The 24,763-nt window shown below is 32.4% G+C and overlaps 1 protein-coding gene across 1 annotated transcript in view; it reads right to left on the bottom strand.

Annotated features, from left to right (window-relative positions):
• The window catches only part of LOC115211754, a 749,350-nt gene that overhangs the window by 648,025 nt on the left and 76,562 nt on the right, over window positions 1-24,763 (bottom strand). The window contains exons 11-14 of the mRNA XM_036503111.1: window positions 16,479-16,526; window positions 10,261-10,296; window positions 8,108-8,173; window positions 3,130-3,192 (exon numbers count right to left, since the gene is read on the bottom strand). Of these exons, the coding sequence (XP_036359004.1) occupies window positions 3,130-3,192; window positions 8,108-8,173; window positions 10,261-10,296; window positions 16,479-16,526 (213 nt within the window). The remainder of the gene's footprint in view (window positions 1-3,129; window positions 3,193-8,107; window positions 8,174-10,260; window positions 10,297-16,478; window positions 16,527-24,763) is intronic.

Below are 24,763 nucleotides of genomic sequence, written 5' to 3'. Positions count from 1 at the left end.
CATCATACCCACTATCTTAATAAAGGCAGGATTCATTGGACAATGTAGTCCTATATTTAAAAAAAAAAGGATGGATGTGGCTGGAATCTCTTATGCTCAATGCTTGCTCAGTCAGGGCTCACATAGAACTAAATAACAATTGAAAGCTAATTCATTCATTTCGTTTTTACGCTAGTTTTTCCATGCTTGCATGGGTCAGATGAATATGCAATTATGACATTGTGTTATTGTCAGAAGCCCCTCCAGTTGCTAACCTTCACCTGTTTTTCAAGTAAGAGATTTCCTATTCCAAATGGCTCTGAAAGTATGAAGTAGGCAGATGATTTCTTTATAAAAGAACTCATAACAACCATACTGCCTGTATATCACAACTTTCATAGAAGCAAAATGTAAACAAACACACAGATACATGCATAAATGTATGTATATATATATATGTGTGTGTGTGTGTATGTTTATGAATCTGTGTTGCAAGACTCCTGATGTGAAATTGTGTGTTGAAAGAGATATGAGGAGGAGACCCCTTCGGTCATGAATAACCATGGGATTGCACCTAGAAAGTTACCCTCCAAGGCACAAGTCTGGGCAAGGTTGTTTGTAGAAGGCCAGCAGTCACCCATGCATACCAGACTCCCCTCTCCAGGCCACCAGTGTTATCTTTGGGAAAGGCAAAGGCCATTACAGCTTGGCATCAGTGATGTCACAACTCATTCCTGCAGCTGAATTAACTGGAGCAACATGAAATAAAGTGTCTTGCTCATGAACACAACACGCAGCTTGGTCCGGGAATTGAACTCACAAACTCATGATCAAAAGCTCGATGCTCTAACCACTGAGCCATGTGCCTTCCCTGAAACAGATATGTATGTATACATACAATGAACAATGGCTAGAAAAATATTGAGTGAAGTCTAGTAATCAGTTCATCTAGCAAGTAGGCCCCCGTCTCGAACTGAAATGCCTTAGACTTACTTTCTTTGCTATTTCCACCTCCATTTTATATATATATATATATTATATATATATATAATATATATATATATATATACATATACATATATGTATGTATGTATATGTATGTATGTATGTATGTATATGTGTGTTTTACTATGGCCTTGTTCATGTTTACCAATATAACTTAATGTTGTGTCTCTTAATGTCAAATTTGATTAATAGGATCCAACATGATTGATTAAACTCTTGAAGGTGTGACTCCAGCTTGACCAGTGTCTAATGGCTGAATGCAATAAACGAGTAAGTAAATAGATAGATAATATCTGACAAGGTAAAAGCTCCTGAATAAGTTAATGGCATGAAAACAAAATACAATTTGCAATAGAAACCTCACACACATGAGTGCTCACACACACATATGTATTCACACATGCTTATCATAATGAAATTAAGCAGATGCATGTAGACAGCCACAGAGTTGAGCAAATTCACTTATGTACATCTCTAGTAGTGCATGCGTATTTGTGTTTGTTAGTGTTTATTTGATGTTATTCATTTGAGCATGCTTCTAACAAGGTAGCTTGAAATGTTTAGTTGACAGATCGTTGACGTCTCTCAACTAAACAAAATATTTTTATCATACTTGAGCAGATAATAATACCATCTTAAATGAAGTCAAAGGAAAACCCTACAAGAGATTAACAAAAGTTATTTCAGAAATTGTACCTAAATAACAACGTCAGTAATAATAAAGCCTTCGTTTAACACTTGAGCCATCTTAAAACTGCATTACAATGCTTACAATGTTTTTGACATATAGTCTCAGAATGAGTAACATAAGGAAAATTGATATAAACATCTATCTGAGACCCTGCTTCGGTCACAACACTGACCATGGGATTGCACCTAGAAAGTTATCCTCCTATGTGCAAGTCTAGGCAAGGTTGTTTATGGAAGACCAGTAGTCGCCCATGCATACTGGCCTTCCCTCTCCACACCACCAGTGTTATCCAAGGTGAAAGTAAAGGCCGATACAGCTTGGCACCTGTGATATCGCAACTCATTTCTACAGCTGAGTGAACTGGAGCAACATGAAATAAAGTGTCTTGCTCAAGAACACAACACACAGCCCGGTCTGGGATACGAGCTCACAACCTCACGATCGTAAGCTCGACGCTCTAACCATTGAGCCATGCGCCTTCACAAATATCTATCTACTCATAAGATTAGACATAAGATTAGAACTGTGATACTAGCCTTATAAATAAGTGTAGACAAGAGATTAGATGGCTCATGGAAGGATCATCTATGTTTAGTAATCTAGAAGTACAGCTGGTAGAGGTTTATTGCTGCAAAATGGCTTTGTATGTCGTTAATGTAAGAGGTGTATTGCCTCCTTAATGTGTTATCATGTAAGAGGTTTGTTGCCTCAAAATGTTTTATAAAAGAACAATGTGCTCGGGTAAACAGCAATCATCGGGCATTGTTGTTGCCCTCATTATTATCATATTGTTAATCATTCCATCTCATTATGTCCGTGTCCAGCCTGCAACTTCCTTTCTTTGTAACACCCTTGTGGCCAACTAAATGAATAACAGAAGTATAGCTGGTGAGACTAATTACTATATGATTTAATAATTTAAATTATATTGTCCTTATATTAAAACATTCAACACAAGAGAAGAATGATGACTTCTGAAAATAAGTTATTGATGTTTAAATCTTATCATTGTCAATAACAAAACTAAATATGTCCTTCTTTATGGATTTCAATTATGAAATAAGTCAGTTATATTATCTCACAGATTTTAGACATTAGTTAACAGTTACATACTTATATTATAATCAAATCTAAATACAAGTTGCATTCAGATTTAGAACAGATGACAGTTGGGTGAGGTTAAATATAAAATGCATTTAAAAACTGATGATAATGTAAATGAAAGCAAAGGATGCAAGCATAAACAGTAAGGACAAATAAAAATTAGGTTAGTCAACTATAGGTTAGTCAACTGAATATATTTTTAGTGTTGAAGGCTCTTAGGTCTTGTACATGAGATTGACAGAAACATGTACAACTGAAGTGGGGTATGTTAATTATGGTTAATTGGGTGGTCAAAGGTTTCACACACAAACCAACAAAGAAATGAAAATGATGTGACAAATGTCACTCACCTCACTTTGCGGTGTGATGAACTCTCACTTTCAGCATCAGTTGATACTTCTCGTGAGAAGCTTCTGTAAGAATATTAGCAAACAATTCAGATTTTCATACATAACAGATGAAGCAAACTGGTCACGCTCGTTCACCCATGTACAGCTTTCCAAATTAACTACCATGAATTGCTAAGCAACCACAATAATAATATTTGATATGTTACACCTTTTATTCTTATTTATCATGAATTGCAATAATGGCAAAAAGTGGATTTCATGGAAATTTTCCAAAACTATTGCATCTATAATTGTGAAGCTCTGCACAAAAATTCATTTGCACCTTACATCTTAAATAATTTGTCAACCAACACACTTTTCCTTTCTTTAATTATTCTTCAGAATTGTAATCAAATTAATATATATCTAAACAGCACAGCAATTTTCTCAATTATTTTTTTTTTCACAGTTCATAGATATTAATTATAAGAGTCTTCTATTCTCTTTTCCTACAATCACCATATTTTAGCACATTGAACAAAATGCTTAACACCATTTTATTCAAGTTTTTTATCGAGTTCAAATCCTTCTGGGGTCAACTTTTCCTTTCCTCATTTGGAGATTGCTGAAATAGGTACCAATCAAGTACTTGAACCAATATAATCAACTAACCCCTTCCTTCTGAAACTACTGGCCTGGTGCCAAAATTTGAAAGGTTTAAGTCTATCTCACAAAAGATGCATTTTCTTTTAAGCTTCTTTCTTTTATCACACAGAAAACTTCAAATAAAGCTCAACAGACAGTCTCTGTTTAAGGCATTATCCTTAATTTCATGTAACACCTGTATTCTTTACTAAAATTAACCAAACTTTTCACTCCAAGAATTAAAAAAATTACCAAATTGTAGACATCTTAATCAACTGTCTCACATTTGCCATTCTGAATCAACAAATAAAAAAATAAAAGCTTACATATGACAATAAAAACATTCCTAATATTTAACAATCCAAGACTTTGATCCAAGACCTACAAATACCATAAATATTCTAAATATTCTAAACATCTGACAAATAATTGAAATAAGTTTTGTTTTTCTTTTTTTTTTTCTTATTAGAGATGTTATTAGAGATTAATTTAAGATTTATTGGTTTCTTTTCCATTTCCCATCAACGTCATTTTCATTTTCATCTGGTGAGATGTTGGGTAGATAGACCAACAAATTTATGCATATGCAATGAGTAATGTCTCAAAATACTGAAACTCTCATATTGAATTAATTTCTAAATATCTGTTTACTTTTTTTAAACATTTCAGTTTTATGTCTCCTCTCACTTGTCTAAACTCAAATTGACCCTGGAATAATATGAACTGAAAAGATAAATTTTCAGTAAATGATCATATTGTATTTCTATTTGGTTAAATCTCCACTTAAATCTTTGTACTTACTTTTTTAATCCAGATATGTACTTTTTCATCTGTAGTTCACTACTCTTAAGGCATTGCGTATCTCCATATATCAGGAGGACATAAAGCTGTGGTAGGATACTTTTTTAACATTTCAACTATTGAAACAAGTATTTATTTTTTATATATATTTTAGTCAGGAGGGAAAACAGTGCTCATAACCTTTTACAGTCTTGGGCCTCGAAGACTGGTGGGAGTGGGGAAGAAGGTATTGCAAACCAGAGACTTGCAACAGAGTAGGCTCTGCTAAAGTCACCCGAAATACCATGTGGCGGTTTTAAACCAAGTGAAAGTTAAGATTCAGTTATTTTCATTGGTACAGGAGTGGCTGTGTGGTAAGTAGCTTGCTTACCAACCACATGGTTCCAGGTTCATTCCTACAGTGTGGCACTTTGGGCAAATGTCTTCTACTATAGCCTCGGGCTGACCAAAGCCTTGTGAGTGGATTTGGTAGACAGAAACTGAAAGAAGCCCGTCGTATATATGTATGTGTGTGTATATGTTGGGTATCTGTGTTTGTCCCACCAACATCGCTTGACAACCAACTGGCTTGACAACCAACTGTGGTGTGTTTACGTCCCTGTAACTTAGCAGTTTGGCAAAAAAGGCTGATAGAATAAGTACTAGGCTTCCAAAGAATAAGTCCTGGGGTCGATTTGCTCGACCATAAGGCGGTGCTCCAGTATGGCCACAGTCAAATGACTGAAACGATTAAAAGAGTATGTGTTAACTTGAATTAGTCGTCTGTGAATAAATAGTTAGCACACCAAACTGAATAAATATTTATGCTGTCATAAAATTATGAAAATATCACACCTTTTTAGTGTTTGTATAATGAACACTTAATGTTGAAATGTGATTTTCATGCAAAGTGTTTTAGTCGGACTGTTTGAAGTAATGAAACAGAATAAGTTTCTGAATTCAAGGTTATTTCATGCTTCAATGAATTTATTGAAAATTACAAATATTTGTTATACACATATATTAACAAAGATAGAAATACTCTATTTATGGAGTTGATATATTATACACCACAGGGGTTTATCATCTTTTAAATTGAGTAAAATAATGTTTCAAATTTGTGATGCCATTATGATTTTAACTATTAAATTCACAAATTCATCCACTTTTATTTGGTCAGAAATTCAACAGTTCTGATGAGGGGCAATTATTTATTGTAATTATTCTTCCGCTTTGAATACACAAATTTCATCTAGCTTCCCTTTTAACATATATACATCATAGCTGATAACATGAAAAGATTTAATTCATCTCATTCAAATACATAAAGCAATGTTTATTATTGAATTTGAATATCCATCATGTGAGCTTATTTAAGAAAATAAATCCTAAATATTGCAATATGTTTATAAATTAAAAATAAAGATCTATAATTGTAAAAATTTACAAATGTTTTCTTTATAATCAAATTATGAAGATATTCTCAAGACCACAAAGATAATGTCCACAGCCTCTTCTCTGTTAAGAATCTATACTATCCTTTTCTGTTCAGTCAGTCATCACCTACTTTCTCTCCAACATGTGTTTATCATCTACAACTGTTCAACCTTTGTTTTTCACTTATATTTACGGATGGATGAGGAGAGATGTGTGAAGAAGTGCCGCTCCCAAACTGTTGAAGGAATCTGGGGTAGAGGTAGACCCAGGAAGACGTAGGATGAGGTGGTCAAGCATGACCTTCGAACGTTGGGATTCACAGAGGCTATGACGAAAGTCCGAGACCTCTGGAGATATGCTGTGACTGTGAAGACCCAACAAATGAAGTGAGTTCATGGCTCACATGATGGCCTGCTTTGCTAACCTTGGATCGTAGGGTGACCCGTTGTGCTTGAGGAGACCTATTAAGTCAAGTACATCAGCATCAAAATAAAAATAAAATGGAAATTGTAGTTGTGATACCCATGCCGGTGGCATGTTAAAAGCACCATCCGACCATGGCCATTTGACTGCCACCTCTGGCCCCTGTGCCGGTGGCATGTAAAAAAACACCCACTACACTCACGGAGTGATTGGCATTAGGAAGGGCATTCAGCTGTAGAAACACTGCCAGATCAGACTGGAGCCTCGCGCAGCCTCCTGGCTTCCCAGACCCTGGTTGAACAGTCCACCCCATGCTAGCATGGAAAACGGACATTAAACTTCTCGTACTTTGAGGGTCCACTATAACTCCTCTTCACTATTTTATCTCTCCTCCTAGCTCGACCTTGGTTACATCCACTGACTCTTTTATTATGTGAACAGACATGTAGCTCCTCAATAACAGGAAATTGGTACCTTCTTTCATATTTCAACCACTCATCTTTTAGCATAAAACCACAACTTTCTTTACTGTAGCAGCAGTCTGTTGAAAGTTACATGGTAACCTCCTTGCAAGTTGCATGGTAACCTCCTTAGAGTGGTGGCATGGAAAAACAAAAAGATCATGTAGACTCTGTAAAGTGGTTGGCATGAGAAAGAGCATCTGGCCATAGCATGTTAAAACAGACATGTGAACATGATGCAGTCCTATCAATGATGCAGATTCTGTCCTATCATGATGCAGTCATGTCCTATTATGATGTAGTCCTATCATGATGCAGATTCTATCAAACCAGCTATAAATGGTTTGATAGAATCTGGTTCGTTAGAAGAGCGTAGGCTCGAAACGTAAAAGACTTTTTCTATTCCTGAGCGTTATACTAATACATCTGTTTGTTTTGTACACCACCTGTCTTCGTCTTTTGTTTTTTTCCGTAAACTCAACCTATATATATATATATATATATATATATATATATATATATATAATGTTTATGATTATAAAAGGCTTATTCACTTCTAATAATTATATATAATATTTTCAAAATTTGTTTTCAATGTCAATGATAGGTAGAATATCATAAAATTTTGTTGGTTCTGAGTGAACATACTAAAATCAGTGTGGATAAGGAAGGAAAATTTGAGAAAAATTGATAAACTGAATAAAATTAGGTGAACAAAATGTTAATCAAAGATAGCTCTTAAGAAATTCATACACTATTTTTATTACACTGCAATAATTTATATGAGTTAAAGTTTCCGAGAACCAACGCAAAAAGAAGACTTCATGTGATGTCAGACAAACTTCTAAAAATAGTATGATCAGTTCTTATATTTCTGTCTGGTGACATTTACAATAATCTTCACTAAATATCATGGATTTCAGTATTTGTTGTGTAAGAGAATTTTATTAATTGAACTACCAGTCATTAGTAATTTAGAATTAAAAAGTAACACGGTTTAATTGAACAAATGTATTTTTACGCAAAGTTAATTATATTGGTTGAAGCTTTTGTTAGTTTGTCAGCTTTCCTTGATTGATATAACATTAAATTTTAAATATTTTGCATTTTTTCTGTTAATCTTTGTTTATTGCCTGTTAGAAATTACGCCAACGTATTTAAAATTAGTATATTATTTTGGTGCACATGTTGTCAGTTGATTAGCTGGTTTAATATACCATTATGTAGTAGACAAATAACTGATAATCACAAACCTGAATTTTTTAAAAGAAGAGCTGATACTTGTACGTCTTTCCAGCGATTGCTTGCTGGAATAAGTTCTGCAAAACAGTGACTATATGAGTTATAAACCTGGTTGAGGATAAATTCCTTAAAAATGCTTACTATATTTAATCGATAAAGAATTTTATGAAAGATTAATTGTAATTAACCTAATTTTTAAATTAAAGTGAAATCATAAAATACTTAAAGAAGAGAAAACTTAGAATAATTTAAAATTTATGCACTATTATATATTTTTTATGTGTTTCTTTGATTCAATGGCAAAAACCATTATGTTAATAGTTCATCAGAACAGTTAATGTTCTAAAGAGAATTTTAAATTTTTATTTTAATTGCTCTATCAGATTTCCATGCAAAATGTTTTGCACTGGAATATATTTATAAACATGGGAATTAATATGTATTTTAAAAGCTTTATAGAAGAAAATATGTTTAGTTATTGAGAGGAAAATAAATGGAATAATAAGGAAAACTAAGTGATTCTGAAAAAGTTTATTTCGTTTACCTAGAGGTTAAAAGGTATTTTTATTTCTATATGAAAATTTATAAGAAAAATTATGACAGCTTTTGCAGAATATTAAATCTGAATTTTTATTTGTACAGCTAATAAATGCTAATAATATATGTTGTTAAGTAATTATTGAAGCAAAGTCACTTGAAATTGTTGAGTTTATAAGAATTAACTAGATTATATAAATTTCAGTTCAATCTGAAAAACATTTACAGAAACATTTTACATTGATCTAAACATACTGAAATGAACATTTATTTGACTTTTACAAATTCTATTTCTTTACTTTATCACTTGGCTTCATTTCATTGCAATAAAAGAGATTTGTACTGTAACATTTTGATAAAATTTAAAGTAAGGAAGAAAATGAAGAGCCAATTAGAAGGTTTGATGACCTATTAGCACTACAGCTAAATCTGTCAAATAAATTACTTAAGAAATTGCAAATTCCTAACCATAATACCAAGGAGAACATCTTCAACAAACAAGTATTTTAAGATACATCAGCGAGTAATCACCCAGAGAAAGTTAATAGAAAAAGAATGAGTAATGAAACTTAGCATATAAGACTTAAAGGAAAGATGTAGAATACGTGTCAAGAATATAATTAATTAGCTGTTCGAAAGGTCATGATATAATTGTACTATGTTGAAGTGTTGTCAAAGTTACTTTCATTTTCATTTGTCTAAAACCAATAAAATACAAACTGTTATATACAGAGGTAAATCATTGTAAATACTGAGTTGAAAATATTTGTGCCATAGACTATCTGAAACAACATAAAAAGAAAACCATTCCAAGTACTTCTAGACCTTGATAAATATGGACAAAGAGGAGGGGAGATAGGATAATAGGGGGTGGGGAGCAATGGGGATAATTTCAATAATTATTTTATTACTTGGTTTACTATGCAATTTGGTGACTGTCTCACAAGACTATTGTGTTCAGCTAGTTGTTGCAGATCCTATTTAGCTATTATTTACATTACTAACTGGTATAACCTTCTCATAGCAGAACGTATAACTTAATTTATAAATAGTTGAGTAGTTGATTTATTAATCTATTGATCTATATTTTTATTACCAGATATGTGTCTAGTCTATGACTTTACATATAAATGTTATACTAATAATCCATAAAAACCATTTATGAAGATATTCAATAGTAAAATTCTAGCTATTATGCGAAGTTAACACACAGACATTCCTTCCTACACAAATGAGAATATCTTATAGTTTTTTTGTTTTTTTTGAAAGTTTGAAAAAGAAAAGTAAGACATCTTATTTTAGCAGTTTCATTTTCTATACTTTTCTTTTTCTTGTATATAATTTTACATGTTTTCAAATGCTCCATTATTTTCTTACTAGAAGCTCTAGAAAAATCCATTATTGATAATACTAGAAGACATTTGGAAACCTGCATGGTGTAATGGTAATGTATTACTGCAGTACATTTGATCAGCTTAAGATATAAGGATCCATAATTTCTAAAGACAAATCTCGATGAGCAGAGGTTCTATGAAAAACATCTAAGAGATTATAATCACTACTTCAATGTCAGGTTAGATATTAGTAGATGTTTGAAATTAGAGAAGACTTTGAAAGTGATACACACCGCTGAGGACTCTCAATGGTTGTCCTTGAAGAGACGCTGGAATTATAAGAAATGCCTTGTCAAAGAGATAAAAGAAGCACAATATTGCTTTAGAATTTTTTCTAAATTTAACCAACATAATAAAATCAGATTTCTATTTCAGTTTCATAAAGATTACCTGAAACTAGTTATTGATTTGATTTATGAGGAAAAAATTTTATTAATATTTGTAATGACAATAACAAGAGTTTATGTATGTCAAGATGAGACAAATTTATTATTCACAACCCCACCTCCAAATGCCATTGTGACTTTAGATAGCATTTTCAAAGAATACATAGCATTTAAAAAAAACACAGCATTGTTATATTGTTATCTACTTCTAACTAAGAAAAGGTTAAATTCAAACTGTTAGATATTGTAAAACATTATCTACTAATTGAATACATTTTAAACTGTGAAGTATTATGGAATACTAGTCAACATTATGAGAAACAACAGACTTGTAAACACTAGAGCTTTAATTAAATATTATTTACAAATTAAACTTTTTCATTAGTATTAGTAAGACTTAGTGAAAACATGCTTCACTAATACAATTTCCTAATGACAGCCACTTTGCAGATTGAACTGGATGCCTTTGTTTTGTGGCACTAGTACTAGTAAGATCACCTTCTCACTTTCAAAACTAAAGGGCCAGAGGTGGTCTCTATAACTAATGAGGAAAAAATTGAAAATGCAATTAAATATTTAGAAATTTGATTAGTTTCAAAAACATTAGTTTCCTAATGTTTTTGAAATTTTAGTAATATTTAGCAATTTATATGCCTTTATATATGACATGATACATATATTGAGAAGCAGATATTTATTACTAGTGCAGCCTATTAGTACATTGCTGCACCATTGAAAATTTAATCTTCTTGTAATGATTAACCCTTCCATTACCGTATATATTTAGAGATGCTGTGTATTTATTTCAATTACTTTAAATATAACAAAGAATTTAGTAAAATAACTTAGTTATCATTCAGCTAGTGTCAGGAACATAAATTGTGACTAAGGTTTAGTGGAAGATTTTAATTCAAAACTTATGAAAACAAGACATTTGTACTCCAAGCCAGAGTTGGTTTCAGCCGGGTTGGTAACAAAAAGGTTAAAGAGAATACACAGGAACCTTTTGTGACTGTATTTCCGATAAATATATTGCATTTATGTTTTAGTAAATTTTAAAAATTATTAAGAATTTCAAGTGATTTTGTAAAATAACTAAATTTGTCATTCTAAAGTATATTTAATATAAAATTCATATGGAAGGCTTTAATTTAGATATAAATGAAAAGCTTTATACATCAGAACTAGTGGCAGTTTTGAGCATATTGAAATTAATAAAGTGATTTTCATGGAAAATTTGAGCATTGCATTCCAAAGTCACAAAATACTCCTTAATTACTCTCAATGATATCTATTTAATTCAAATGAACTGAAACATTTGTAGTTAAATTATTTAGTTATGGCTACAGTACAGCATCAGTGCCAGGATATGAACTACCGACCCTTCAGCCAGTAAGCCAGCACTCAAGTGCTTCAGCCAGGTATGTGAGTTATGCTTAGTTTAAATAATTAGATGATGATCTTTAAGTTCATTCAATATTTCATTATAAATATATACAAATTCAATTAGTTTGAGTTCATTTTCTTCAAAGTTCAAAAATGTAATATAATTAATGGATTGCTAATGGAAAATATTGTTCTTGTTTAAAATAAGTTTCAGTAGTCATTTCCTGTGTAATTTCTGCATTATTGTATTCATATACATGCAAACATGCAATTTTAAAAACATAGCCAAATGGCGAATAATATATGAATCAGAATAAGTCCAATTTATAAATTGAAATTCTTTTACTATAATTAGTCGATCTTTACAAGGAATAAACAAACAAGGGGAAGTAAAATTATGAGGAAAACATGAATTAAATTTTAAAGAAGCCATGAAGGAAAAAAAACTGATCAAATCTCATGTGATACATGAAGGTAGGAATATTGTTAAATAATATATCAGAAGTGTTATTGATAAGTTAATTCAAGCTTCCAAAAATAATTTTCATAATAAATTACAGTCAGTCAAATCAATAAGTTTGATGTTGTTCTTTCAAAGAGTTATGTTCTATTACCTCCTAGTAAATATCTTTTTTCCCTTATTAATTCAATCTATTATGGTTCAATTCTATATTGGCACCAAAACTATTCTAAAATCTACAAAAAATTTTTCTTACTTGCTGTCAACTAAAAAGATACTTAAAAGAATATCTTCAGTAAAATATACAACACAAGAGTGGCTGTGTGGTAAGTAGCTTGCTTACCGATCACATGGTTCTGAGTTCAGTTCCACTGTGTGGCACCTAGGGCAAGTGTCTTCTACTATAGCCTCGGGCTGACCAAAGCCTTGTAAGTGGATTTGGTAGATGGAAACTGAAAGAAGCCCATCGTATATATGTATATGTGTGTGTGTTTGTCACCCCAACATCGCTTGACAACTGTTTCTGGTGTGTTTACATCTCCGTAACTTAGCGGTTCAGCAAAAGAGACTGATAGAATAAGTACTAGGCTTACAAAGAATAAGTCCTGGGGTTGATTTGCTCGACTAAAGGCAGTGCTCCAGCATGGTCACAGTCAAATGACTGAAACAAATAAAACAGTAAAAGAGAGGAGCTTTCATAAACTATAAGTAATATGTTCCTCAACTTCTATTATGTTCACATTGTTTCCTATAGCAGTGAATTGTGATTCATTTAACAAGTTTCTGTTATTTTAATAATGAATTATCCTTCAGAGAAGTTTTCTTTGATATCTATAACAATATTTAATATAGAAATTGTCCAAAACTTCTTAAACCAGTTTATTCATCCCAGCAATAGCTTTGGGCTCAGAACTTATTACTGGAAAGTGTTTGTTCCAATATCTCCTCACTTCAAATTCACTTGGAGATCATAATCTATTTTCCCATCAGAAATCCGTGTAACATTGATCGAAATTATTTAATTAATTGAAATTTTCTGATTTAAAAAGAAAAAAACAAACAAATAGCACAGTAAGACTTTAAGAAGAAATCAACATGGAAGCAATTGCAATGTACATTATATGGGAGAGCAGCTGGAACTAGAGCACAAATCAAGAACTTGGTTGACACCTTTAATTTGAATATTAATTAAGAACACTGCTAAGCTATCAGTTCATTTCATATCAATAAATTATATTTAAAAATCAATCAATCAGTCAGTCAATTAATCAATCATTCAATCAAAGCAAGCAGTAAAAAAAGATGGAGAAAACATTTATTTTGATATGGAACTAAGATTCTCGCCTTCATCTAAAATTATTAGTATATTTAAAGACACTTATAGAAATGTTCACACAAACTAGTAACAATGATTAAAACGTGCTTATACTCAATCATATAGATTAACACATCAGATAAAAATCACACAGACGCACACACACAGACACCTGGTGAAACTTCTATCATTGTCATTCTGAGTTTCAAATTTGGAAGCATTTCTGTTCCACATTTATATATTCCTTTATATATAAATCTCTCTATATATAAAGCTGAAGTTGCCTGTGTATGGCAGATTTGGTAGCCTTCAACTAACACTATCTCCTCCAAGACCCTGCGGCACAAGTTGACCAAAATTGAGAGTATGATAGAAGAAGGCTTGCTCTTCCTTCCATAGAAGAAAAAATTCAAATCGGACCATGTTAACGCCAAAAATTATTTACATCAAAAAGGTGCTTTTTTCCTATGAAAATCCCTATTTTTTAATGATTTTTTGACTGCTGTGTCGCCATTTTTCGGTGTATTTCAACCAGAAAAATGTTCACTTAAAGTTTTACTTTTCAAAAATTCCAATTCTAAAGGGTCGAAACAAACCCAAGCAACACCGGGCGATACTGCTGGTACACTATATGTCCAGACGAGTCTCTCTCTCTTTTTCCTCTCTCTCTCTCTCTATCCCTCTCTCTCTCGGCCCCCTCTCTCTCTCTCTCTCTTTCCAGATCTGATAATACCTGATTTCATCCAGAAAGAGAGAAACACAGACTGATAAAAAGCATTGAGGGGAGAAAGAAAAGAATGCTTATTGAGAAGCAGTTTGTCCAAAACTCAAAATATTTTATGGTACATAATATTTTTTACTTCAAAATTAAAAATTGTATCTTCGTTGCATTTTTAAAAATCTTTGGTTAATATTAAGCAAATTTTTTTTTATGTCTTCTCATGAACTTTAAAATAAATTGTTTTTTAATCTTAAATTATAATGAACCCACACACAGTAAGAACAGGCCTGGCCAACTCGAATTACATTGCAGGCCACTTTAATCACAAAAAGACATTTGAGAGCCACTTGTATGCTGACAGAATTGAAAGCATTTTGCTTTCTCATGCTATTATTACAATAATGAATGAATGATCATTGATTCAACATAAAATATTATCGTTGCAAAAACAGTAGTAGCTTCCTTGTTTTACTTTTCATTAAAATCTTTAATCTCTCTCTATATAAAGCTGAAGTTGTCTGTGAATGGCAGGTTTGGTAGCCTTCAACTAACACTATCTCCTCCGAGACCCTGTGGCGCAAGTTGACCAAAATTGAAAGTATGATAAAAGAAGGCTTGCTCTTCATTCCATAGAAGAAAAATTCAAATTGGACAATGCTAACACCAAAAATTATTTACATCAAAAAGGTGCTTTTTTCTATGAAAATCCCTATTTTTTAATGATTTTTTGACTGCTGTGTCGCCATTTTTCGGTGTATTTCAACCAGAAAAATGTTCACTTAAAGAGAATAACAAGCTACATAATGCAAAATTTTTACTTTTCAAAAATTCCAATTCTAAAGGGTCGAAACAAACCCGAGTAACGCCAGGCGATACTGTTAGTTTTTGATAACATTTTTAAAACGTTTTTTTAAATAAATCCATTTCAAAAAAGTATCAAGCAGGCTGCATGTGCCCCACGGGCCTCAGGGCGGCCAACCCTGAGTAAGAATGAAAACAATAACGTGCATATTCAATTTTAACATGACCCAGCAAATATGACTATGAATATACTAATCATTATTGTATTTCACCTTATAAGAAAACAATTTCCCCTTTTAGATGATGCCTGTTAGCAACAGACACAATCTAGCAATGTAGGATGACTGGTGCTTCAGTGTGATTGTATCTCTACAGTTAAAGCTAACCTCAGGTCTCTAAATCTACACATGAATGGCTGTACTTGTTTATAGAATTCAGCAAAACAAATTATTTGCTGGTATATGTTGATGTCTGCCAGTTATCATAAGCATGTAAGAGAGAAGAAATTTAAAGAATTTGTAGATATTGATTTGTAACATATTCCAATGGATATGAATAAGAATATTCTAATCGGTGTTGTAGCTCACCTTTGGAGAACAATATTTCCTTTCAGACAATGTGTACTGATGTGTACTGACAAAACATACACATTTCAGGGATGTAGGAAGACTTTGAGACGCCAGTGTTTTAACATGATTGTGTCTCTTCAGTCAATAACAATTGCCTTATCCACATTAACATAATCAAATAATCTTAGACAGATTCCAAAGTGAGGGACACTGCACAATTCTTGTAAAAGTAATTATTTCAAATATTTGTGTGTGTTTGTGTGTTTGGAGAGAGCGAGAGAGAGAGAATTTGTATTTTGTGGGTGGGTCTGTATGCATATATGTATGCACATTCAATTATTAGAATCATATTGTGTAGATTTGTAATGTTTGAAAATTTGATTATAGTTAAAGTATAAATCAACACTATAAATATAATTTTTAGTGTATATTTCAGGCTTAAGAACAGACTGAATTTCAAATTTGATCAGGACTGTCTTTGTAATACAATGAAATTAACTCTTGTTTTATTTCCTAAAGTAATGTATTTTTTTAATAAATGAGATTATTAAGGAAGGTTTTGAATAAAATTAAAGGTTTTAGTAAAAAAATTCTTTTTAGTAGAGGAACAAATATTTTTAGTAAGACATGATTTTAGTATTAAACTGATTGTGGTTAAATGGACAGGAAAAGCTTTTAGTTTATAAAAAATGCATTACTCACACACACACACACACACACACGCATGCATACTAATATATATATATATATATATATATATATATATACATGAGACAAAACCTTTTATTTGAGTATACACACAATCTTACTAACCTGCAAGGACTATCTGGAGGTTGAATATCTTTTACTTCAGGAGACGGACTGTAAGAATACAGTGAAAACATGAAAACTTGCAATATACCATTTATCAACTAGCAAATCGCTATAACCAGACATGTAGTAAGTCTAAATATCAGAGAAATTAGACTGATCTTCGAACATTCACTCATATTTTCTCTTCAAAGATATCAGTTAATTTTTTTCTAGAGTTAGTAAATGACATTTCAGTTTAACAATGATAAATGAAATGTTGATGATGCTAGTGAATGGGATGATGAAGATGGGAAGATTCATTTTGATATTTCAAGTCATAGTTAAATGGTAAATCACCCATGGTTATGGTTTCCAGATATACTGGTTTTCAAACAATACTACCAGTATCTTGAAAGAAAACTTTACTGTTGTCCTGTTCTTTCTTTTTTTTAATTTCTTTCAATTTTGAAAAATGCTTTTACAAATATTTTTCAAATTTTTTTTATGCAATTGTTTTAAAAATCTTTGCTTTCTATGAATCTTTTAGTTTTTAGAATCACACTTCAATTTTAAATTTGCTTATTCAAATTTTGCTGTGTTTGGGGAGAGTCATTTTTTTTTGTACCTTATAATCGAACACACTCACCAGTAAAATTTCCACTTATTTCTTATTTTTATTTTCCTAAAATTTTCGTTGTGTCTTGCAACCTTTTCAATAGTCTTGACTCTCAAATCCAAAAACAAAATTATTCAAATTTAATTCATTGAAAACCTAACAATGACTGATTAATTGCATGATTTTGTTTCCTTTTTGGATATTATGATCTTAAAGTTTATCAATTTTGTCAATAAAGGATTTGACAAAGTAGATTAATAATTCTTATTCTCATATACAGACACTGATGTAATTCTGTGGTTAAGAAGCTTGTTTCTCAACCATGTGATCTTGTGTTCAGTCCACTGTGTGGCTCTTTGGGCATATAAGCTCAGGCCAACTAAAGTGTTATGAGTGGACTTGGTGGAGAGAAACTGACGGAAGCCTGTCATATATGTGAGTGCATGTGTGTGTGCATGTGTGTGTATGTTTGGATGGGTGTTTGTGTATTTTTGTTTAGATATCACATAATGTTTGTAAAGCATCATTGTCATAGAAGTGAAGTTGTTGATTTCCAATCTTCTGTAAAAAAAAAAACATGCTCAGCTACAAGGAAATATTACCTTACTTGGAAACAGGTATGGGTTGATGACCGGAAGGGCATCTGACCATAGGAACTCAAACATGGAAAAGAAGATGTTAAATGATGGTGATGCTATGTAAAAAAGATGATATATAAAAGTTCATGAGTATATGTGTGTGTGTAGGTGAGTATGGGCATGTAAACTAATATGGTCGTCTTATACATGGTGAATGAATTTCTAATTCCCAGTCGATATTAGTTATGAAAGAATAAATTTGTTCTCTACTCCATACATAACACATCTAGATAGAATGACATTCGAACACTTTCTCTATAATGTAATTTTACAGTAATAACAAAAGCAAATTGTGCAGATATCAAAAGTACATATGAGAATAAGAATATTCAGAATTCTTGTTAATAATGAAATAACAAGGTAAAACCAAGTTAATGTGGAAGACTCTTCTAGAAATAGCAACTAAATTTCCCTTAACCATATATTAGTATCTTAAAAGTAAAGAATGAGATATGAGATAAATGTAGTCTGGCTATACTAACCTGAAAAATAAGGTGAGATGATCATGATTGAAGCGATTTTGATCAGGGTTAGCTTTTGACTAAACAAGAAATTCTGATTATAAATCTGACTGAGCACTCAAATTTTATTCACTCTCATATGAATTCATTTTTATATCTGCACCTTCTGTTTTGTTTTAAAATGTGAATATTTACGTATCTCTCAGTTTAATGGGTTTTATAACAGATAAATTTAAGGATGTCTTGGTTGTAATAAAATAGTTTAACATCAACAATAGATTTCATAGGTTCTCTTTCATTTCTTTTAAAAGCAAAATTTAAAGCAATGATTCTAGTTCGAATATATTTAAAGACATACCATTTAAAACCTGTTCAAATATTTCTTCAAATACAATATTTAAAAACACATACTGTTATTACTTAAAAATAATATAATCAATTACTAATTCCAGACAAATCATGATTTTTTTTTCCTTTCATCTTTGATAAAACTGTAATTCAGATGCAAAACTTCATGCTGTACCAATATTTTCTCTCTGTTGTTTTCTTAGCAAAATCAATGTCTCAAAAATATGCAATAAAGCCATCACCAAAGCACATTTCTCTGACAAACCACTATCTATCCATGCAGTCTTGCTAACTTCTAAGTTTAAACATATTGAGCAAAATTTTTGTGCACACAATCTCAATTTATCACCATGCCGTAAACCTTCTGGAACAGAAGGACCATGGTCAGTTATGGTTACTACCTCCTTTATTACCTGAGTATCAGATAAAAAGAAAACAGCGTAAAACTTACCTAATGCAAAGGATATGTTAATTTCTTTATCAGATTATTAAATCAAGACAAAAGTACACTGATGATAAAAGCTATAAGGTCCATGAAAACAATTTATCTAAAATATGTACAGGGCAAAAAGGCTGAACTGCTGTTTACTACATACTGCACATTTCTCTCCATATCTTTAAAATTATATATATATATATACATATATGTATGTATATATATATATGTATATGTACATGTATATATGTATATATATATATATATATATACATATATATATATATATATATATGCATATATATATATGCATATATATATGCATATATATGCATATATATATACATATATATATATATATATATATATATATATATATATATGCATACATATATATATGCATATATATATACATACACATATATATATATATGCATACATATATATATGCATATATATATACATGCATATATACATACATATATATATACACATACATATATATATAACTAAAAATAAGGGTATCTGAGAGATACCACCATGCTGAAATAGCAGTCAAATCCCTGACTCTAAAAACCACCTTAAATGTTCATATCGCACCATGAGATAAGACAGAGGTTTTTAGAGTCAGGGATTTGACTGCTATTTCGGCATGGTGGTGTCTCTCAGACACCCTTATTTTTAGTTGTAAAAAATTATTACCTTTGTATGGTATTTTTTCCCATGCTGGCCACTTGATAATATTGATATTCAAATATCGATATTATCCTTATTTATAAATATATATATATATATATATATATATATATATATATATAATATATATATATATATATACATATATATATATACATATATGTATATACATATGAAGAGAAAGACACAATATGGTCTCATTATTCAATCGGAATTTGGTAAATTGTGCCTTTCGAAACACGTGTAGAATGAAATAAAACGATTTCTGTTCAATCTTCGTTCAATTCCATTTCTTCAATTCAATAATAATATTAAAATTCAATTATCCGCACCAACGCACGGTTGCAACACCATATGGTTGTACCTCCAACCGTGCTGTCTTCTGCTGTGATTTTTGCTACCAAGGTATCGGTTAAACTTTTGATTAATCTGCAACAAGATTATTCATCTTTCTATTTCACATAATATATGTATATATATATATCTATCAATAAAGAAGTAACAGAATATTTATTGTCTTCCAAAATGATTTACCTAGAATTATTTGAAATAATAATTTCTTTTCATGACATATAAAATAGATTTCTCCTTCCCATTTTCAATAGCTTTGAAGTGACATCCATTTAGGTGGCTGTCAGAGGAGGAAATTCTCACAAAGCTGGTAGCACTAAATGAAAACAAGTATACTTCCAAACTCTTAATTAGACACACAAAGATTATTGATACATGCACAGGGACTGGATGTTTATAGAACATTAAAAAACACATTTCAATAACATTTTCCCTCATGGGGTGAGCTACAAAAAAATGATGGATGAAAGCTACTGTTTCAGAATGAACAAAAAAATCATAGGAGAGGAGTGTTATATAGGCCAGTGCTTTCTTGCTCAAGCAATACACCCAAGAATGAACAAGGGTAAAAGTAATACGCCTATACTTAACTAAAATTGGAATGGACTTCCATATGAACACAAAAGAAGAGTGAGAAGAAGCTTTGGTCAGAGTATGTAAAGATGCCTGTGTACAGCATATGGTAGCACATACCTGGTCCTTAAGACTCAGAATAGATCAAGGTAACAAGCAGAACTGGTGCATCATAAATCCCTCCACAGACTGTGGTGCCATACATAGAATACTGAAATTGGTAGTGAGATTAATACTTGGTCCATCACCTTCGGAACTTAGTACAGGTAAGTGATGAGCCTCAAAGTAACTAGAAATTACACATGATCAGAAGTGGAGTGGTGATGGGGGTCTGCATAGCCATCTAAGTCCTAATGGCCTTCAAAGACTACAGGAATATTCCAGAGCAATACACCACAATGAATGGTGAAAGGATACAGAGCAGAAAATCCAGTTACTATACAAGTGGTAGTAAGAAGTGGTTGAAGGCTCACTGACCAGGGAAGTTGGAAGACTAGAAGAAACAACTGCTGACCTCAGAAACTACAACACCAGTCATAGTTCTGAAGACAGGTGAAAGATTCATTTTGTTCTCATTGCCAAAAGCCACCGACAAGGAAGTCAAGGATTGCCTCCATTGTAGTACCTTATCCTGCACATTGTTGCAAGATGATGGAAAGCAAATAGATGCTGCAGAGCAGTGAAAAATCACAAGTAGCACCAAGGAAGGTAAAAAGTTTCGAAAGAAGGAAACTCTGATGGGTGTGTAATGTCAGTGTACATGTGTGATACAGTGCTGGTGTATTAAGAGAAAAGTTAGGTATAACAGAAATTAGATGCAGTATGCAAGAGAGAAGACTGTGCTGGTTTGGTCATGTGATGCATATGAATATGGATAGTTTTATACAGAAGTGCCTATAGCTTGAAGCAGATGGAACTTGTGGAAAATGGAAACCCAGGAAGACATGGGACAAAGTCCTGAAAGCCAATCTCAAGACACTGAGCCGTACAAAAGAGATGACAAAAAAATCAAGACATTTGGCACCTTGCTGTATTCAAGAATACCCATCCACCACAGAAGAATTGATATCAGTGCTGGTGCCACGTAAAAAGCACTGGTTATGGTGCCACATAAAAAAGAAAGGAAAATGTATTGTTAATTAGAGTACAGAGAATTTGTACTAATTTGTGTTAATTAATTGCCTGTGAAAGAAAGAAAGTTTCTTTCTAAAATGGATTGTTGCTTCTCAAAGTACAGTACAATATCATATTTTAGTGCATTTTATTTATTTATTTATGCACCCTTTTCAAGCCTAGCCAGGCTCATGGGCCCGGTTTCCTGGTTTCTGTGGAGTATGTGTTCCCCTCGGCTGGAAGAGAGAGTGAGAGAAAGTTGGGGTGAAAGAGTACAACAGGGGTCACCACCACCTCCTGCAAAAGCCTCGTGGAGCTTTAGGTGCTTTCGCTCAATAAACACACACAACGCCCAGTCTGGGAATCAAAACCACGATCCTCCGCCCGCGAGTCCACTGTCCTAACCACTGGGCCATTGCACCTCCATATTATTATTATTATTTTTTTTTTTTATTATTATTATATGCAGGTACATGGCTTAGTGGTTAGAGTGTTGCACTCAATATCTAGCAACCATAATTTTGATTCCTAGACCAGGTGGTGTGTTGTGTTCTTGAGCAAAACACATCGTCTCATGTTCACTTCAATACTTGATGTATGATCACTTCAATACTTGATGTATGGTACGTCATATACCTGTTCAGTCAACTTGATGGAGAGAGTGAAATAATGTGCTGCACGAACATTTGATCACAATAAACAAATCATTTGTGCAGGTCATTCAGCAAAAGCTAAACACTCATATGTCATCTCCGACAGGAGAGTCCATCATTATTCTTCTTATTATCATTATTATTATTATTATTATTGAGTAAGAGAGCAGTGAACGCCATAAAAGTGACAGTAGCACTTTTATATTATTGTCTTCTCATACCAAATTCCTCATCAGTAGTAACAGAAGCAGTAATGGGCAATTTCAAGAGACTGCCCAGTGTCGAAAAATTTATAAAAGTACAAAATGTCAGTAAAGTTAGTAGTAGTAGTAGTATTAGTAGTAGTAGTATCAACAGCAGCAACAGAACAGCAGTTAGTAATTCTTGGAAATAGACAAGCATGAGAAAAATAATTGTGAAAAATAATTCAAAGCACATGTTTCCAGAAAACTAAAATGGAAATTGATGAAGAGAAGAAATATAACATCTTCATCCACCTTCAAATAGAGATACTTGGTTATGTGATGGTCATGAATAAGAAAGAGGAGAGGCTGGCAGATTTACATACTGTCATGTGTTATTAAATTATATACAAGTTAACTAGGAATTTTAAAACAACACATGCAAGTGTGTGTGTGTATGTGTTTGTGTGTGTGCGCACGTCATTGCAAACACATATGTGTGTATATGTATATATGAAGGCTGTATAGAAAGTTCTGTCCGATTATGAGTTTGAACCTGTTGAAATCAGTTTTCTAGGTGGGGTTCTCTAAAAGCTATAAGTATTGGTGGCGTCCATTGATACATAATCATTTCATGAAGAATTCCTGACATGAAACTATCTAACCCATGTCACAAAAAAAAAAAAATGTTAAATGATGATGATGGTGATGATAAATTCCTATAGAGCGACAATATTTTTGTATATAAAGAAAATCATCGTACAACCAAGCTAAGAGGCTATCTGTTACATTACCCTTTACAAGTTTCATTTAGTTCTAATACAAGGCAGCAAAAAAATATGTTCAGAAGGCGTAATTTTTATTTTATCTAGTTTCAGCTCACGAGCTGTGGCCATGCTAGCGCAAGGGAAGACAATGAAAGAATTTGCAGGAGGTAGTTTGAGTTCAGACATGGCAATTTTAAATTGCTTCATGAGCCTAGATCAGAACGTCCTTCTGAATTTCATTACAAATGCTAGAGTCAAGGAATGTTGCTGTGACAGTGGAAAGCTTACCACTGAATTAAATTACAAATGCTAGAGTCAAGGAATGTTGCTGTGACAGTGGGAAAGCTTACCACTGAATTAAATTACAAATGCTAGAGTCAAGAAATCTTGCTGTGACAGTGTGAAAGCTTACCACTGAATTTAATTACAAATGCTAGAGTCAAGGAATGTTGCTGTGACAGTGAGAAAGCTTACCACTGAATTTAATTACAAATGCTAGAGTCAAGAAATCTTGCTGTGACAGTGAGAAAGCTTACCACTGAATTTAATTACAAATGCTAGAGTCAAGGAATGTTGCTGTGACAGTGGGAAAGCTTACCACTGAATTAAATTACAAATGCTAGAGTCAAGGAATGTTGCTGTGACAGTGAGAAAGCTTACCACTGAATTTAATTACAAATGCTAGAGTCAAGAAATCTTGCTGTGACAGTGAGAAAGCTTACCACTGAATTTAATTACAAATGCTAGAGTCAAGGAATGTTGCTGTGACAGTGAGAAAGCTTACCACTGAATTTAATTACAAATGCTAGAGTCAAGGAATGTTGCTGTGACAGTGGAAAGCTTACACTGAATTAATTACAAATGCTAGAGTCAAGGAATGTTGCTGTGACAGTGAGAAAGCTTACCACTGAATTTAATTACAAATGCTAGAGTCAAGAATCTTGCTGTGACAGTTGAAAGCTTACCACTGAATTTAATTACAAATGCTAGAGTCAAGGAATGTTGCTGTGACAGTGAGAAAGCTTACCACTGAATTTAATTACAAATGCTAGAGTCAAGAAATCTTGCTGTGACAGTGTGAAAGCTTACCACTGAATTTAATTACAAATGCTAGAGTCAAGGAATGTTGCTGTGACAGTGAGAAAGCTTACCACTGAATTTAATTACAAATGCTAGAGTCAAGGAATGTTGCTGTGACAGTGAGAAAGCTTACCACTGAATTTAATTACAAATGCTAGAGTCAAGAAATCTTGCTGTGACAGTGTGAAAGCTTACCACTGAATTTAATTACGAATGCTAGAGTCAAGGAATGTTGCTGTGACAGTGGAAAGCTTACCACTGAATTTAATTACAAATGCTAGTCAAGGAATGTTGCTGTGACAGTGGGAAAGCTTACCACTGAATTTAATTACAAATGCTAGAGTCAAGGATGTTGCTGTGACAGTGAGAAAGCTTACCACTGAATTTAATTA

This window comes from Octopus sinensis, linkage group LG5 (genome assembly GCF_006345805.1).
Source record: "Octopus sinensis linkage group LG5, ASM634580v1, whole genome shotgun sequence".
NCBI classification, from domain to species: domain Eukaryota; kingdom Metazoa; phylum Mollusca; class Cephalopoda; order Octopoda; family Octopodidae; genus Octopus; species Octopus sinensis.
Note: the sequence above shows the minus strand (reverse complement) of the source record. Positions and strands in the feature narration are given on the sequence as shown.